This window comes from Zalophus californianus, chromosome 15, assembly GCF_009762305.2.
Source record: "Zalophus californianus isolate mZalCal1 chromosome 15, mZalCal1.pri.v2, whole genome shotgun sequence".
Taxonomy (NCBI): Eukaryota; Metazoa; Chordata; class Mammalia; order Carnivora; family Otariidae; genus Zalophus; species Zalophus californianus.
In genome coordinates, this window is record NC_045609.1 from 72,770,536 (window position 1) to 72,790,724 (window position 20,189).

Genomic DNA, 20,189 nt, shown 5'->3' on the forward strand with positions numbered 1-20,189 from the left:
TTAGGGAGTATCTGTACATTTTTAAGTCTGTTCTCTGCTAATAATGTTATCTTAATCTGTTAAGTTTGTACAGTCCTCTTTGTTTTGAGTACTCCATCCACCCTCCCCCCACATTTATGGAGATCTTACTTCATTTGTCTTGCTAATTGCCATTTTTCATGCAATTACTCTCATAGAAGCTGGAATGCCTTCTCCAGAATGGACCAAAAGGAAAAAGCAGACTTTGAAAATTGGACATGGAGGGACGCTAGACAGTGCAGCCCGAGGAGTTCTGGGTAAGAGATATGAATGGAAGTTTGATGTAACTACCACATATTATAGAAAGAAATATTGATTGAGAACAGATAAAGCCATGCCATTTTCAGTCTTCAGTCTTTTGGAGTATTTCAGATCTACTGGATTTATAACGCCATCTTCAAAAGAAGCCCTTAAATGGTACAAGGTATACAAAGCTATTAGAAATAGCCACTTTTGTGTGTGGATGGGACTTTGAGACAGGATTTGTATCTGTGAAGAAAAGAGTTAACGTAGCAGGCCTGAAATTGCTATGTTTAGAAAGGCCTGCTTGCAAGGCTTGCCCTTGGCAGGTATCTGGGGGAACTTGGATTTGAGAGTATTCCCACCCTTCCATATCTGATAAGGGTGGTTTGCTGTGCCTCATCTGTTGGTGTGAACAGTGTGGTGTATGCCGAACACCTGCTTTCCTTTTGGAGTCTGGAATTTTGTCCTACCGCTTGGGCAGGTGTGTCTGGGTAACCATCCTCACCCCCCCTCCCCCAATTAAGAACGTTGGGCACTGAGTTTCTGATAGGCTTCCCAGAGTAGGAACATTGCACATGCTCTTTACATGTTGGAGAAAGGAGCATGCTCTAGTGTCCCTGTCATGGGAGGAAGAGAGAATAAGGAAACCTATGTGTGGATTTCTCCAGTGTCTTTTTCCCTTTATGATCCTACTATGTAACGTTCCTATGTCACTGTGGTGAGTCTTAGCCATGTATCTTCCATGAATCTTCCAACGTGGAGTGTCATGTTGGGGATTCCTGACAAAGTATTTGGCTCTTTTTTTTTTTTTTTTTGGCCTATCTCAGATTTCATCTCTGAGATCAGCTCTTTTGAGAAAGTGAGCCTTATGGTTCCTGAGAGGAAGTCACACTTTCTCTTGGAGGTATAGTGAGCATTATTGCTTGTGGAGGCAGATTGGTATAATTGACTGACAGAAAAATCACTTACCCTTTTTATTCTTTTTTTTTTATGCCTCTAGTAAAGGTTCTAAAGTTTACAGACTGCTAAAGTATGTATCCACATACTTTACAAGTGTTTTAGATGTTTAAATTGTTTTACAAACTTTTTGTATAATTCTGTCCATAGTCACAGAAATACATATGTTGGGATTCCTGTCCCCATATCCTAGAAACAGAGTTCTGTAGGACAATACTTACTTTTTTACGTGGTCTGGTGTTTTGTACTTTATTATATTTCATTTTTTTTTAAATGTTGATAATCCACTAATGATTTTGTGATGCATTAATGGGTTGTGATTCACGGTTTATAAAATACTGTGCTACAGTGTCCAGTCCATTTTATTAGAGCTAAAAAATTAGGTACAAACAACAAACCTGATCTAAGCTGTCCAAAGGAAATGAATGATTATTTAGAAGAAAAGGATAAAGTTGGTGAAGAAAATTCTATTTTTCAAGAAAGTTAGAAACAATGTATGATTGTGCGCTTTCAAAAGTTAGTTTTTAGTTCATTTGGAAAAATAGCTTTACTGAGGGTTTAAATAGATTTATTATTATTTTTTAATATTTTTATTTATTTTTTATTTATTTGAGAGAGAGAGACAGAGAGAGAGCATAAGAGGGGAGAGGGTCAGAGGGAGAAGTAGACTCCCTGCCGAGCAGGGAGCCAGATGCAGGACTCCATCCTGGGACTGCGGGATCATGACCTGAGCTGAAGGCAGTTGCTTAACCAACTGAGCCACCTAGGCGCGGGAGTGTTTAAATAGATTTAAAAAAACACAAGGAAATCCATTTTCCTGAGTTAGAGAACTTGAATAGGCAAATTCTGACCACTTAAAGTTACTGTTTCTTACCGTAACTAATGATAATCATTTAATGAGCAGCGTACTATGTGTGAAGTCTTCAGCTTAGGGCATATATAAATTATATACTTTAATCCTCTTGTAAACCTATAAGGTAGGTGTTATTATTCCTCATTTTACAGAAGAAATGATGACCCTGAGAGAGAGTGCATTGTCATGGTTTGTGGCAGAGTCAGAATTTTGAGCCAGATCTGCGCAGTTCCAGAGCTTCTGCCCTAACCTGGCATGGCACATACCTGGGCCTCCTGCCCTCCTGCCATGCCCATTGCAGGGTTACCTAGCAGTCACAGCATTCTTTGTGACTGGTCCTCAAAGTGGCTTCACAGTTCTTATTAGTTCAGTGCTCTTGGAGTTGAAGCCTGTTCGTTGTAACCATTCTGTTCTGTTTTCCACAGCACAGCACCAAGAATATGAGAGGAGACAGCATAAGGTCTGCTGTTTATTTATGAATAGACGAATTGTATTCATTTCTGGTGATTTTTACTCACTGGTATGCAGAAAATAGTGATATTCAAGGCAGTGAATAAATAAGTTTATTTTTTACCCTAAAGCTAAGGGATCTTGTTGAAATTTCCATTTTAGTATTATGAAAGGCTGGCATTTGGCTAAGATTTGTATGAGTGGAAGAAATTGCATTGGAAATAATTTCCTATCTGGAGGCTTAATTTATATTTGATCACCCAGGAACTTTTATGATGATATAATCTGTGCATATGTCAAATTTATTAATTTTTCTTCTAATACCTGTAGTTCCCAAGGGAATAAAGTAAAAAAAAAAAATGTAGGTATTTAGTCACAGAATATAGCGTATTCATTGTTTAAATTAGTAATTCTGGAGACTGAGAAGTTGATTTTTGTTTTATGGTGGAATAAACACTGGGTTCTAATCATCATGAGTTTGTGAACCTAGCAGCTTTACTGAGTACACACAGCCTGGGAAAAATCTGTAACCTCTCTGAACTTCCATTTGTTTATCTCTTGAAAGGGGTAAGTAACATCTACCATAACTTTCAGTAGATTTACTGAAATATCATATGAAATATCTGTAACCTACAGATGTATGCTATATTCTGTCAAGTGCTTTATAGAGGTCTTTTTTTTTTTAAACAAAACTGGACCTGTATGAAAAAATATACTCTTAACTTTCAACATATAGACTGTTTTTGCTGGAACTTTTTTCCTTTGTAATATTAATGGTACAGATTTAAGAATTTAGTTGACAATTTAAGATGTAATCTGAAATTTGGGTTTATAATTCTATTAACCTATATTATATATAATATATATGACATATAATTCTATAAAGAGGGCTTGTAAGATTCTTAAAAATCCTGTGGTAAGTAGAATAATGGCCCCCTAAATATGCCTATGTCATAACCTCCAAAATCTATGAAGGTTCTATCACAATCTCTGTTAGGTTCTATCACAGGAAGGAATTAAGGTTGCTAATGACTGCCTTTAAGATAAAGAGATTATCTTGGAATATCCAGGTGGACCCAGTGTAATCACAAGGGTCTTTAAAAGTGGAAGAGGAGCCAGAAGAGAGAGATGTGGCATTGGAAGCAGTGGTTGGAGTGATGTGATTGCCGGATTTGAATGAAGGAGTCACTGAGCCAAGGAATGTCAGCAGCCTCTAGAAGCTAGAAAAAGCAAGGAACCTCCCGTAGAAAGACTCTATAGAGAGATTAGGGCGTTTAGAAAAGACTGCAGCCATGTAGACACCCTGATCTTTAGCTTAGTAAAACTTATTTCAGACTTCTGATCTCCAGAACTGTAAGATAATGTTTGTTGTTTTAAACTACTAAGTTGGTAATTTGTTACAGCAGCAATAGGAAACGAATACACCCATTTATTATAAATCACCTGAAATGGAATCTCAGTTTCTGTCACTTCAAAAATTATTATTTTGGGGGGCGCCTGGGTGGCTCAGTAGATTAAGTGTCTGCCTTCAGCACAGGTCATGATCCCAGGGTCCTGGGAACAAGTCCCATGGCAGGCTCCTTGCTCAGCAGGGAGTCTGCTTCTCCCTGTGCCTGCCACTCACCCTGGCTTATGCTCTCTCTCTCTCTGACAAATAAATAAATAAAATCTTTAAAAAAATTTTTTTTTAACTTTAGAGGTTATAAAATTACTGAAAAATTTTAGAAAATATAAAAAACAATAAAGTTAAAAATTATCTATTTTCTACCTTCGGCAATAGTCACTGACATTTTTGCTGTATTTTCTCCTAGCTTTATATCTCTGCAAAATTTTTAAAGTAAGCTGTTTTATTGTATGTACATTTGTATTCTTTTTTTTTTTTTTTTACTTAACATCATCATAACATCATCATTTTTATGTTAAAGAACTCTTGGTAAACATTTTTCTTTTTTTAACTTTATTGAAGAATAATTGACAAATATAATTGTGTATATTTAAAGTATTGAAATCATATCAGGTATATTCTCCAACCACAGTAGTATGAAACTAAGAAATCAATTACAGTAGGAAAGCTAGAAAACTTACAAATATGTAGAAGTTAACACACTTTGAACAGCCAGTGGGAAAGGGAAAATCAAAGAATATCTTGAAACAAGTGAAAATAGAAACACAACATACCAAAACTTATGGGATGCAGGAAAAGCATTCCAAGAGGGAAATAAACATTATTATTAAGGGTGACATAATGCTGTGTCCTATCAGTCAAATACTTATTTAACCGTTTCCCTATTTGAGATCATTGATCTTAGCAGAGTTTTGTTAGTAGGACTGATTTTGTGAGGAACATCTTCATGAATAAAACTTTTTGGTTTTGGATTATTAAGATAGATTTCTAGAAGTGGAAAGATACAGGTCTTTTAAGATGGTTGCAAGGGTGTTAGAGAATTAGGTAAATGGCAATAGAAACTTCCAACTGCTGCAAAAGCTTTGGAATTATACATGTCATATCCTTGCCTGTTCTGAAGTGGCTTTCATCATTTAAAAAAGTCTATCTTTATGATTTGAGAATAGAATACTGGGACATTTGGATAGATTTGGAGATAGTGGATTTTTTTACAGAGAGACATTTGAGCACAGAAAATTTGGGAGATGGAGAAAGAGAGTAGTCATTGTGAGACAGTGCTTGGCAAAACCTGTTATGCATTCATTCTCCCAGTTCTTCCCACTTTTCAAACTGTTGTGTCTCTGTTCATGCCTTTCTTTTCAGACAAACTGCTCATCTCTGTCTTCTTTAGCATTAGAAATCCTACTGACCTTTCCAGATTTGGCTGAAATGCTCTCTCCTACATGGGTAGCCTGTCCACCTTTGCTCTTTTACGCTGCTAGTGTAAAATTTCATTCTATTCTAACATTAACTCACGAAGGGCTGAAACCAGGTCTTACTTAGTTCTGTGCCTGTATAATAAGTACTGAATAAAATGTTGAATGATTGAATGAGAAAAAGCTGAGTAAAAATTCTGTCTAGTAAACTGTCCCTTGAATGAAAAGCCACTGGTTGGTTGGGCCTCAACTCCAGATAATCTTTCTACATTCCACTTTTGTAGTAGTCTGCCTAGAATTCTGCTTTCACGGATCACCTGACTTCAGTGGGCTTTGGTTTTCTTGGATATAAAATGAGAAGATTAAGCTGGATAGCTTTAAAATGCCTTCTTGATTCAAATTCTGTCATTCTGGATCACTGACCTAGCAGTGAAATCAGTGTTTCAACCATGATAAAGTCAAACATGTCAGCCTCTTCTAAGACATCTGCCCTCTGGTTGATAAACCCACTGTGCTCATTCTTGCATCTGAGTATTTGTGCAGTTTGTTCCTTTTTTAGAACATGGTTCTCTCTTCTCTGTATGTTCAAATTCTAAACATCCTTTAAGGCCTATCTCAAGCTCTGTTTGAAAAGCTTGAATGAGCATTATCTGGCCTCTTTAGCAATTTAGAGTACTCCCTTCTTTGACCTCGTACAGCAATTATTCTGTGTTCATTTTGACTCTTACTCATATACTATCTTATTGCTATTTAGCATTATTCACTCATTAATTCATGCACTATTTTTTTGAGCACTTGCCATTTCCCTTATCTGTATTTTATTTTCCCCATGAGGTTATAAACTCTTTCAAAGTCAGGAAATGTTCTGTTCATTAAAAGTATTGTTCTTGGGACTGTGTACATAGTAGCTGTTCCAGAAATATTGACTGGGGATTCTTGAATGGAACAAAATTGTGTTGAATCTTTGTTATTATATAAAGTTTTTTTCCTGGACAGTAGCAGCTATCATTTGAAGAGTATGATGCTCAACCTAGGATACTAAAGGCAGACAGTTGTTTTTATCTTAGTCTTTGAACTAATATGACTCTATCATAGAAGCTTAGGGAGGGTTTGGGATGACTTAATGTGGGGGTTGAGATTTTGAGCTGGGTTTCGAAGGATGGATTTTGAACACTAGAGAGTTGGTACTATAGGTATTGGGACCCTATTGAGGATTGTGGGGCTTTGTAGTGTGCTGTACAGGTAATCAGAAATGGTTATAAAATGGTATGAATCGAAAGGGAAAGGGATCGAATGTAGAACAGTCAGGTTAGTAGTGGTTTAGGCTAATTTAGGCTTATGCCAGTGGGAAGAAAGCCTAGGTGAGTAAGGTGGCAGAAGGATAAAGAGGAAGGGGGTCTACTGTTAGTCTGGTCTGAATTTTGACTCCACCATATACAAGTTGTTAGATGATGGGCAAAGTTCTTAGTCTCTCTCTGTCTGAGTTTCCTCATCTATAAAATAGGGATAATTGTATTATTTTTTAGGATTGTTATAAGGATTAAATGAGCTAATGAATGGAAAGCATTTAGAGTGGAATTTGATACATGGTAAACTCAATGAATGATATCTGCTATAAATATTCATGATAATTCTTTTAGCTGGTCAGTCATTTCTTGTTTTTTTCTCGTAATTCTGAATTGTGGTGTTTATACTGTGTTCTTTTACAAAATCGTATCCATTGATGAGAAATACTTCAATTCTTATAAAAATTTGCTTTCTGTTAAGTGAAGAAATGATTGTAAACTCTCATTCTCTCCTGGTGAAATGTATTGTCATAAGGATAAATGATGTTTGAAGTTGAAGAGATAGGCGGGGCATTGTTGTACTAAATATGTGGTCTTTGTGAACGTACATTCTCCAAGCTCTCATTTTACCTTGTATTCTTCTTTGTGTTTGGTTGATCTGTTATGCTTCTGTTTTCTTGATTGTATACTGCTGGACACTAATCATTTTTAAATGGTTCATTAGTTATGATGATGGTTTTTGTTTTGTTTGATAATGAGCTCTATCAAAAGGCTTTATCATACTGTGGTTAAATTGTATTGTATATTTTTCACTGATCCATATATAAAATTCCAGTTAGTCCTCTGAGATTGTTCTAGAACTTTTCATTATGTAATTGTCTGGGTTGAGGTTTCTATCGTGTTTAACACTTTGAGAGAAAAAACAAAGTGTCCCTCCCATCCTCTCTTCAGAATTTCTAAGTTGCATGACAAGTTCAACTGATTGGAGTAATAGGAACCCTCTAGTTATGCTAAGTATATGTTCTTTCCAACTTTATGTTACTTGTACCAGGAAATTATGACCAAAATATATAGATATTTCAAAAATCTAGTTTTCATAATAGAGTGTCATAATATTTCTTTCTTTGATTTATAGTGGTTGGAATTGGAAGGGGAACAAAAATGTTGACCAGTATGTTGTCAGGGTCCAAGGTAAGAACACTGGAATACTTTTTCTTTTCTCTTGAATGTTTTTCTTAGTGAACTATGTTTTGGATTTTAATCAATTAAAAAATTGTGTACATTGCATTTACAGGTGTTATTCCTGAGTATTAATTGCATTTGTCTTGATAGCTGAGATTCAAAATATTGAGACTATAAATTGGAAATTCTTCAACAAATTGATTTATAGAAGCAAAAACTCTGCAGTGCTTATTTTAAAAATTATATTGTCTTTTTATATATTTCTTTTTTTTAAAAGATTTTATTTATTTATTTGAGAGAGAGAGAATGAGAGATAGAGAGCACGAGAGGGAAGAGGGTCAGAGGGAGAAGCAGACTCCCTGCTGAGCAGGGAGCCCAATGTGGGACTCGATCCCGGGCCTCCAGGATCATGACCTGAGCCGAAGGCAGTCGCTTAACCAACTGAGCCACCCAGGCGCCCTATATATTTCTTAGATGAACGAGAACTTACAGATCATAAATTCTATTTGCAGATTTTTTTTTAAACCTTGGAATTTTTATAAAAACAATACCATTAAAAAAAAAAGAAAATACCATTTTATAACCCATACACTTTTCAGCAAAAGACCTGCTGTGTTCACTGGTTACAAAATGTTTACTGAAGACAAGTGAGGCTTCTTTAGGGATGATAAGTTACATCATTCATCTGTGAGAGTAACCTTAGCTGAATCAAAAAGCACTTTTTAAGGCACTTGAAAGAGAAGAAGGTTTATGCAGGGACAGGGAGAGCTGTGGATAGCTTCAGGCCGTCAGTGAGAACCCTCCTGCAAAACAGCAGGGTAGAAGGAGCATTGAAACAGAGGTCAGTGTGTCAAAGGGGTTAACCTCTCTGTGGGCCTGTCGGTTTTTCCTTAGGAAGAATGATTGGATCCCCTCTAGGATCTCTTGCAGCTCTAAGAGAGACAGTCATATCTGTATTCTAATTGGCAGTGAAGTGCTGGTTATAACATTTGTGGCTAGGGACCAGTGAAAATGCTTATGCAGGAGGCAGAGAAGAATTTAAGCAAGTTCCTGGACTAACTTTATTTATTTATTTATTTAATGTTATGTTAATCACCATACATTACATCATTAGTTTTTTTTTTTTTAAGATTTTTATTTATTTATTTGACAGAGAGAGACACAGCAAGAGAGGGAACACAAGCCGTGGGAGTGGGAGAGGGAGAAGCAGGCTTTCCATGGAGCAGGGACCCCGATGCGGGGCTTGATCCCAGGACCCTGGGACCATGACCTGAGCCGAAGGCAGACGCCTAATGACTGAGCCACCCAGGCACCCCACATCTTTAGTTTTTGATGTAGTGTTCCATGATTCATTGTTTGTGTGTAACACCCAGTACTGTATGCAGTACGTGCCCTCTTTAATACCCATCACCAGGCTAACCCATCCCGCCACCCCCGTCCGCTCTAGAACCCTCAGTTTGTTTCTCAGAGTCCATAGTCTCTCATGGTTTGTCTCCCCCTCCGATTTCCCCCCCTTCATTTTACCCTTCCTACTATCTGCTTTTTTTTTTTTTAACATATAATGTATTATTTCTTTCAGAGGTACAGGTCTGTGATTCAACAGTCTTAACACATAGTGCTCACCATAGCACATACCCTCCCCAGTGTCTATCACCCAGCCACCCCATCCCTCCCACCCCCCACCACTCCAGCAACCCTCAGTTTGTTTCCTGAGATTAAGAATTCCTCATATCAGTGAAGTCATATGATACATGTCTTTCTCTGATTGACTTATTTCTCTCAGCATAATTAAAACCCTTCCTTTAAGTGGGATATGACTAATTGGTCAAGTGAACTTGTCTAAATTGTTTCTTAAAATGTATATATGGTCAAAGACCATTTAAAAAAAAACTTCCAGCTTATTGCAGATTAATGACTTTTGTAAAATATAATTTAAATGCTATGGTAACATCAGATTGCTAACAAGTTTCTAAACACCCTCATTTTCTGAGCTTATCTTATTGCAGGTGCTGGCTCATGGAGCACACTTTGAGTGGCAGTGGTCTAAGTACGCTTTTCTTAAAATAAAAAGCCCTCGAGAACATACTGTCTTTGACATCCCATTTTAGTTATCAGTTGGAATAGAAACCTGTATCTTTCAGTTGGAAAGGATCTTAATACCTTAGATACATGGAAAAATTTCAGTGTGTCTTGCTGCGTAATCTTTAAAATGTTGGTGTTGAAAAATCACAGAATACAAGAATTGTGTTAGAATGGCAGGGTTTGATGTGTTTTGCTAAATTTGTACATTGTGCTTAAATACTTATACATGGCGTTTAGAATTTTTCTCTGATACAGGGTTTTGCCTTGCTTAATATTTGTTTCTTCTTAATATTTGTTACTTCTTCCGAAGTATAGACAGTGGTTACATTGATGCAGAATTATGGATGATTTTTATTTTCTTTTTTCACATTATTTAGTATTTTCTAAAATCTTGACAATGAACAAATCACTCTTATAATAATAACCAACAAGATATATTTGCATTAAGGATTTGTTCTTTTTCTCCAAGATAAAAGATGTGACATTCACTGGATTATTCATTATTCACCTCTCCCCTCCTCCCAAAACCACAAATACACCACTCTATTGAAAGGTTTTACATATAAATTCCAGGCATATTTCCAGAAATATGACCGGAAATGTAAATACATCATTGGCTGTAGTTTAAGCTTTATTTATCACGAACCATTTTGGTATTCAGCTCGGAAAGCTGAATGTCATACAGTGAAGTCACTGATCCTCAGATGACTGTATCCTAAATAGAAAATCCCAGGTGCATCTTATTACAGAAACCTAGTTCTTGGATGCTTCACATTTCAAAAATAGGCATTTTTATCTTGTTAGCCATTTGTTTTTCTTACACTTTTAATTTTAGATTATGTATCTGTTTAAAAAATTAAGTCATTTAAATTTAACTATGTGGAATATTACATTTTTATCAAAAGTAGTTAAAAATTTTTAATGAATTTTTAAAAATAGATTTTGTCTTTAGCACTGGAAGGAATCTTAGAGATTGCTTCCAAAAATTGTTTGACCAGGACCCCTAGTAAGAAATTCATTTTACATTGTGACCCTATATACACATACACATATAAAACCCAAAAATTTCAGGGGCGCCTGAGTGGTTGAGTTGGTTAAGCCTTCGGCTCAGGTCATGATCTCAGGGTCCTGGGATTGAGCCCTGGGTTGGACTCCCTGCTCAGCGGGGAGCCTGCTTCTCCCTCTCCCTCTGCCCCTCCCCAGTTTGTGCAGGCGCTTGGTCTCTCTCTCTCAAATAAATAAATAAAATCTTAAAAAAAGAAAAATTTTGTCAAAGAGCCTTAACCCTATGTACAATATACTCTTGATATTTTTCCTTCTACTTCATTAAAAAATATTGGTGCCTACAGCCTCCAAACTAGGCACAGACCTACCAGACCTACCATTGGACCTAATGTTTACTCCTTCTCTACTTTCTACTTTTACAGACAAATTTTATTTACATCACAATGCCACTAGAAAAATTCATCTTACAGTATGTGTAGGGTAGAGTTACCTCAAGAGTAGAATTATTTTGTTCTTGGATGGCAGATATTCAGTGTTCTCATTACAGCCATATCACAGTGCATCCCTCCCTCACCATCCAGTCCTGATTAGAGACATTGCTAATTGAACATGACCTAACACTCTTTCCTGCTGAACCAAGAAACATCCTTAGAATTCATTTCAACATAATTGCCACTTCATACAGCCACTACCAATTAATGGGTGGAGTGCTGACCTTTTTAATAAAATCTTTATCCCATCAGATGATTTGGTTCCATTCTTTGAAGACCAGAGACCATTTAAACCACCCAACTCCTTTCTTGCATTCCTTCTGATTCAGATCAGTGTACGGTCTAAGAGTCTCGCTCTGTGTTCTTCACTGCTTCTTCTCCTATCTTATAGTACTTTTTGCTTTGCCAGTGATCACGTTTCTCTTGAGCCATTTTTTTTTCACTGCATGTTCTTTTGGGTTACATTTATAATGTGTATAAAAAGCATCTAGGTTTTCTATATAATGCCTTAGGTACAGAAGTTGATCGATAAATCCTATTAAGAGTTGACCCTTGAAAAATGCAGAAGTTAAGGGTATTGACCCCCTATACAGTCAAAAGTCACCATACAACTTTGGCTCCCTAAAAATTTAACTTACTAATAGCCTGTTGTTTATCATAAACAGTACTGATATCATATATAGTCAATAGCACATACTTTGTATGTTATTTGAATTTTATACTGTATTCTTAAAGTAAGCTAGAGAAAAGAAAGTGGTATTAAGAAAATCATGAAGAAGAAAACACGCACTTACAGTACTGTACTATAAAAAATGACATATAAGTGGACCCACGCAGTTCAAACCCATGTTATTCAAGTATCAGTGATACTAGTATTCCCAAGTGTTTTGTGTATCCCCCGATCTCTCTCCTGAGTTCCAGGCCTATTGGATCTCTCGAACTACATGTTCCATAGACACTGATATTTATATTATCTAGGCAAGTTCTGTTGGAAACCTTGAGTACAGTTAATTTCATTCCTTTTTCCTATCTGTTTTTTCTGGTAGCCAAGGCAAAACATGGCACTCATCAGAAACAGGAAGCATCCCCTGCCAGTTCTTTAGGGAGAAACAGTTTCTCTGGGCGTTAAAGTGAGAAAAAAATTTCTTAGTGTGAGGGATATTGCATGACAGACAGTCGTTCTCAAAAATAGTTTTATAACAGATATAGAAGTGAATCTATATAAAATGTAACTTAGGTAAGATAATTCTGAGAGAAGTTAGGCTAATATGTCCCTTTGGCCTAACTTGGTCTAAATACCTAGAAGAAGGCAGTGGTTGCATGGTCCCTCTACCAGCTTCCCTAAATTATACTTTCTTTGAGCCAATCACTAAGCAGATGTACTTAGAAGTAACAAACTTTGATGAGATTTTGTAGTACTACCTTTATTAGCTTCCTATATTGCTGATTAAAGTCAGTTACTTATATGTGCTTTAGAAACCACATGAGCAGATGGAAGGGTTGATGTCCTATTATGAAATCACTGATGCCATATAAAGACTAACCAGCATTTTCCAAATGTAAGGCCACTCCCCCATCTCTGTAGAGATAAACCGAAGTGGTACCTATAGGCAAAGCCAGCATTTCTTCAGAAAGCAGCTTTGTATCCCTCCAACAGTTGAACAAATATTATTGTTGGGGTATCCAAACTTTTCCACCCTGGATGTGTTCAAAAGACAGTAACCTTCCCCCAACTATACAGTAGCATTTTGAGGTTAACCAGTCAATGGCAACTCTGAAGTGTGACTTGCATATTGCTCCTGTGAAATATAAGCCAACTCTCCAGGACTTGCACATTTCTGTTGTTTTCTCCAGAGGCTAGGCCAGTTTGTACCTTGTCTTTATGCTCTATTAATATTCATACATTTCATAAGGACTATATTGAAAATTTGAAGGGCTTACACTTATGATCTGTAAAGAGCTGTTCCTTTTTTAATGAAGACATTTGAAGTCACATGTTCTTGGTTTGGTAGGTTTTTAAAAAAATGTTCTTCCTCATCATAAATAATTATTCCTTTGTTTGTGAAACTTTGATCACAAGCTTTCAAATCAATCCTCGGAAAAAGCAGTTGTTGCCTAGTTGAGATGGAAATGATTATGTATCCTTTTTGTAACATAAAAATATTTTCCTTTCTCCTGAGGACTACAGAAGCCAATTTGCTCTTAAAGCTGTCTAGCTCTAGTATCTTGCTGTGGGGTTCAGGGAACTTGAAGATGAGTAGAGAGTAGAGTGGTATTAGTAGCAGAGAGAAACCATGAATCCCAAAGAACACACAGTTCACTGGAAACTTCTTTAAGAATTCCATAGGCACTCCATTTGTTTTGTTGTAGTCAAATTATGTTGTAATGAATACTTTAATAGAATTCAGAATTACCAAGTATGCGTCCTGTCTCTGTGTAGAATTTAGGTCAGTAAACAGAAATACTTTAGACCCCATAGGATAAAATGGTGGTGTGTGTATACACATTCCCATGTCTTTTTTCTTCTAACCCATATCTTCCTGGTGGTGAGGTTTTATTTCTCTTGAAGGCTTACCTGTCTGGGCGGATTTTTCTAAGTAGCTTGTGGACCATTTAAAAATTTTTATTTATTTATTTGACAGGGAGACAGTGAGAGAGGGAACACAAGCAAGGGGAGTGGGAGAGGGAGAAGCAGGCTTCCTGCTGAGCAGAGAGCCCGAAGCGGGGCTCGATCCCAGGAGCCTGGGATCATGACCTGAGCTGAAGGCAGATGCTTAATGGCTGAGCCACCGAGGCACCCCGCTTGTGGACCGTTGACTAGAATTAAAAGATTATTATCATTAGATGCCAAGACAAGGGAGAGCTAGAAAACAGCTATGATTTAGATCAGCAGTTCACAAAGTATGGTCCAGGGACTTCTGAGGCTTTCTCAGGGGTCTGTTGAAGTCAAAACTGTTTTCATAGCTTTGCAGTCCAATGAGCATATTGTGGAGTTTTTCAGAGGTTACCTGACTGATAGCATGGCTTTGATAGTTAATGGAATGTGTGCGTGTATATCAGTGTTTTAAACATTTTTGTGTTTTAATTTCTAACACAATAAGTATCAACAGATAGAACTCATATGGAAAAAAAAATTGTTTTTTTTCTAAGGTTTCTAAGGCTAAGGTTTCTAAATAACTTTCAAGGGTATATAGGCGTTTAAAACCACAATGTTTGAGAATTGCTGATTTAGGTATTATTTCCCTTAAAAAAAAATCCAGCATATAGCCAGATTCAGCATAAGCACAGAACCTGGAAGGATTTGAAACTTGGCAGATACAATCTGGATGTCCCAAACTATGGTGAAATGTGAAGAATTGCACAGATAAGAACTTCTCCAGCATGTATATAACTCTATCAACTTTTTATTAAGTGGCTACCATGTTTCCATTTAGTAAGAAACACAATAGAACAGCAATGCAAAATCCAAGCTAGCAGTTTGTAATTGGAGAAGCTAAGGATCAATATATATCTTTGTATTTCTCACAAGCACCTAGGAAAATAAGTTGCACATTCACAGTCCTTAAGAAACATGATTGAATGAAAGCACACACTAATGAATGAGTGAATACATGATGTGGGTTTGATATAGGCCTTCATTCTTATATAAGAAACTTGTATTGAGCACCTACTCTTAGCTTTGTGCCAGGGAGGTGATTGGAAGTTGATATGAATTAATAGGGTGGCTTTGAAAGATGAACAGTGGGTAGGGTTTGATTCTTAGAAAAGAGAGGAAGCTCAGGGCTAGGGAGGTAGCATGTGCAAGAACCCCTGGAGTCCGGAGTGGAGAATGAACATTGCATACTTGGAAAGCATGTTCCAAGATTAAAAGGTTCCTGGTTAAAACTTTTACACAGGGGGCGCCTGGGTGGCTCAGTCGTTAAGCGTCTGCCTTCAGCTCAGGTCACGATCCCAGGGTCCTGGGATCGAGCCCCACATGGGGCTCCCTGCTCGGCGGGAAGCCTGCTTCTCCCTCTCCCACTCCCCCTGCTCGTGTTCCCTCTCTCGCTGTGTCTCTCTCTGTCAAATAAATAAATAAAATCTTTAAAAATAAATAAATAAAACTTGTTACATAGGATAGCGCAAACATTTTCAAGGCATAGTATACATGATTGCACGGTTTTTCTCATGCAACAAGATGGATGATTAAGGCAAAAATCAGAGCATTTTCTTGCTTTATTGTTTCTTATGGGAACTCACTATAACCACTGTTACTGTAAATCATTCTGTATCTTTTTTTTTTTTAATAATAATGATGATAGTATTGTTCAATGTTGCTTACCATGGCCAGCTATTGTTGTTTTCGGCTCTGCCCTCCTGAAGTACTATTATCTCCATCTTAAGGACAACAAGGCTCCTGCAGCCCCATGTTGGGCTCTGTGCTCAGTGCGCAGCCTGCTGGAGAGTCTCTCCCTCTCCCTTTTTTCCTCCCCCTGCTTGTTCTCTCTCTAAAAATAAATAAATCCTAAAAAAGTTATTTTGAGCTATATAATAGAAGATGATTTCATCAATGGGCACTTAAGCTGGTATAAAATGCTTGTTTATGGGAATATGAAGTTTTAATATTTTTCTCATTTTTGTCTCTGGTTCCTTCACTAACGTAATAAACTTGTCATTAATAAACACCTTTCTGCAAAGTACTTTGGCTTCCTCTTTAAAAAAATGTCCACATAACTACAGATTATTTTCAGTGGGAATTATATTCCTTGCATTTTTCTCAGTGCTTCATGTGTTGTTCCAAGTAAAACTTGAATTTGACCAAAAGAGAGCAGTATAAAGAATATGTAATACAGGGGCACCTGGGTGCCTTAGTCAGTTGAGCGTCAGACTCTTGATTTCAGGCTAGGTCATGATCTCAGGGTCCTGAGATTGAGCCCCGCGTCAAGATCCGCACTCAGCAGTGGGGAGTATGCTTCTCTCTCTCTGCCCCTCTGCCCGCTTGTGTGCTCTCTCTCTCTCAAATAAATAAATAAATCTTAAAAAAAAAAAAGAATATGCAATACAAGTGTGCCCTGAGGTGAGAGTAAAATAGTCCTCAGTTAACTATGAACGCTCTAATTCTTCACTTATGAATAAATGATCAGTTCTTAAAAGTGACTTTTTTCCTTTCAGAGAACTCAAGAAGTAGCTATTTCTCTATTAAGAAAACACATGTAATATTAAGTACAGTACCTCCACTTTACTAGTTTGGTCCACTTTCTACATATTTAGCTTTTGTTGAAATATCTAATCAAGTTACTGAGATTAATCTTAGTATTTCATGTAAGAAGTAGTAAATTGATTTTATTTTTAAATTAATTTTAATTGTATGTGTGGTAAAATTGTTGAGTCTTGTGATGGCCAGGTAGGAATTTATTGTATCATTCTCTCTACTCATAAGCATATTGGAAATTTTTCCTTCAGAGTCAAAACTGCCTAGTACAAAACTGGTTTTAGAAATATGTTTGTAATAACTGTGTTTATAAGCCATAATTGTCAATAAAATCAGGCTTTTCTTTGTCATGTTGGCTGGTGTGGAAAGTTTGTGAATGCTCCGCGGTTTACACAAGCGCTTCCCACATATGGAAAATAAACAGAACAGCTGCAGTCTCTTATTTTTGCCTTTATTTTGTGTCAAGTTGGTAGCATTAGTGAAATTGTGTATAAAACTTTAAGACATACGTAACAGTTTTTTTCTTTACCTTATGGCTTATTTTTCTCCCTTGCTTCTCTTCCTCTAGAGGTATATTGCCATTGGGGAACTGGGGAAAGCTACTGACACGCTAGATTCTACTGGGAAAGTAACAGAAGAAAAACCTTACGGTATGATGTTCATCTAATGTAGTCGTCTTTTTTAACATGTAGAGAAAGTTTCTGTGAATTCAGAATTTTAAAATAAATCTCTCACTGGATATTACCAGTGATTATTACAGTTCTTAGTACATTTCCTTGGGTTAATAGGATGGAAAGTTGTTAATCACATTTTTACTTATTTGGTATGAGTTTGTTAATAAAGATTCATCATAATTGCCTCTTTTCCTGTAATCAGTTTTTTTCATGTTCAGAGTTCTTCCAGATAATTCTCTTGCCAAAAAAACATTTATAGCTAAGAATTAGGGATTTTACCTGTGTCTTGTCATTGTTTATTGACTTACTTTTTTACAGCTACTTCTTAGCTGTTGAAATGAGCCAGGTTTAGTGCTTTACAACTAATCATGTTCCTCTGCTTTTGGAGTATGTAAAAAAATATGCCAGAGGGAAAACTATTTCTCTGGAAGTAAAATAGAACTCACGGGGGCCTACCTTGGTTTTTGTACCATTCCTTCTTTTACTACTTTAAGTAAGGATAGATAAGTGAAATGGTTTCCTAGCAATTCTCAGGGTGTGATGCTCTTCCTAATACAGCGGTTGCCATTCTGTACAGTCGGCTCACCTACATATTTATGTCATCAATTGTGAATTGTTGTTGTTTTGTTGTTGTTGCTTGTTTTGTTTTTGCCTGTGTTTAATGTTACCTCTTTTTAATTTAGCCAGTCCAGCATCTGGCTTTCCTATGTTTTTGTGTTGAGTGTCCTTAATATATATTACATACCAACCTTCTTCTTGGTCATAGTAGCTTCCCTTGTCTTGTTAACATTTGTATATAACGTAGTATCTTACTTGATTAATAAAGCAACATAATCAAAAGATAAATCTGATTTATGTTGAGCTTAAAAAAAATAGATGTTGAATTATCTTTGAAATTATTGTTATTAGGAAATAATAGAAGACCCTCACTTAATAGAAACCCAACCATAATTTTCAACAGAAAGCTTTTAAGGGATTAAAGAGGCATAGGACAATAGGAGGATGTCAGAGATTTCCAGAGTATACTAAAGTATATACCAGTACCTATATAATCGGAAGAATGGTGAGGAAGTAAAATTGGTAAGACTGCTCGATGGGATGGGGTGGAGAGGGAGAGGACACTGTCAACCATGACCTAGGTTTCTAGGTTTTAAAGTTGGTTATGTGATGGTGCAATTCATTGAGTAGGGGATACTAGAAGAAGACCAAGGTGATGAAAATACAGTTGACCCTTGAACAGCACAAGTTTGTCTTGTGTGGGTCCACTTATACATGGAGTTTTAAAATAAATACAATGGAGTACTGTAAATGGGTTTTCCTTATGATTTTTTTTTAAAGATTTTATTTACAGAGAGTGTGTGCTTATGAGCAGGGGGAGGAGAGGAAGGAGAGAGAGAATCTCAAGCAGACTCCGTGCTGAGTGCAGAGCCCCACGCAGGGCTCGATCTCATGACTCTGAGATCATGACCTGAGGCGAAATCAGGAGTCAGTCACTTAACCGACTGAGCCTCCCAGGTGCCCCTTCATTATGATTTTCTTAGTAACATCTTTTTTCTAGCTTACTTTACTCTAAGAATGTAGAGTAATATATATAATATATATAATATAGAGTATATATATATATAATATACAAATATGTGTTAATCAGCTGTTTATGTTTTTGGCAAGGCTTTTGGTCAACAGCAGGCTATTAGTAGTTAAATTTTGGGGGAGTCAAGAGTTATACATGGATTTTTGACTTCATGGGGGTTCCGTGCCCCTTAACCCCTGTGTTGTTCAAGAGTCAGCTGTACTTAAACATTCCCTTCCTTCCTGCCCTTAAGCATCTTGGAATTTTAAAAAACTCTCCTTTGCATTGTGCAATTTGTAACATTACTTACTTACTTTAAAGGAAACTTAGTTTGTTAAAGTGATCTCATTATATGTTGAAATAAGTCATGGAGAAACCAAGTAACTTTCTTCAGGCGGGAAAGGGAGATTTCCCTATAGTTTATTGAGTAGTATTTATAGTCCCAGAAAATGAAAGCTCAGAGAATTTTCCTTATTGACTTGAGTTTTCTGTGTGATTTTAGTAAATTAGCGAATGTTTGTCATCGATTTAAGCTGCTATAGCAGGTACCAAAGGGAAGATAAATGAGACCTAGCCTGTATCCTTAAGGAGCTTCTGTCTAATGAAGAAGTAGGACCTATATTCTCAACCCTCTGAGACCCAGTACTGAGACCTGTAACCAATATTGTATAATGCCTTCTTCACTGTCTTGAACTAAAATTCAGAGATACTCTCCCCTACCTACATGTTAGAAAAAAAGTCAATGTAATATAATAAACAATATAAAGAATAAGTAAAAGTAATTTATAATAAAATAGGTATGTTGCTATGTAAATTCACAGCTATTACTGCACTAAAAGTCGTAATGAACTAGTCAGATGTTGACACAAATATGAATGCCACAATGATACAGGTATGTTATATTAATGACAGTATTGGAACATTCAGTATATGAAAAGCAATACAAAAAATACTTTGTGTTTCAGTGGAAAATGGACTTAGATTCTAGCCTCAGATGATTATAAACAGGCTTCCACCCACATGAATATCTGGCAGACATCCAGAAGTTATGTGGTACACGGAACACTTGATCATGCTGTCCCATCCTGCATATTGTAGGACATCCAGCAACTGGAAATGCTGCTGATGCTGCCACCCCACGCAGTCACTGTAACAGTAAAAAAATGCAGTTCTTAATTGACCTGTTGCAGACAACTGACATATGGGTAAGGCAGTAAGGCAGGATGCAGTAAATGGCAAATGGATGCTTTTCAGTCATTTTTGTTCTAACTAGGCAAACACTCTTTTTAGCCATTGTTTCAGATACCTGAAATCTCAGAAGAATAAGAAAATGAGTCTGGCTCAGTAGACTCAAAGCTCAAACCATA

The 20,189-nt window shown here is 36.7% G+C and overlaps 1 protein-coding gene across 1 annotated transcript in view; it reads left to right on the top strand.

Moving 5' to 3' along the window:
* TRUB1 (TruB pseudouridine synthase family member 1) overlaps positions 1 to 20,189 on the top strand; it is a 38,731-nt gene that overhangs the window by 2,977 nt on the left and 15,565 nt on the right. The window contains exons 2-4 of the mRNA XM_027597037.1: positions 177 to 275; positions 7,763 to 7,818; positions 17,147 to 17,228. Coding sequence (XP_027452838.1) covers positions 177 to 275; positions 7,763 to 7,818; positions 17,147 to 17,228 — 237 coding nt within the window. The remainder of the gene's footprint in view (positions 1 to 176; positions 276 to 7,762; positions 7,819 to 17,146; positions 17,229 to 20,189) is intronic.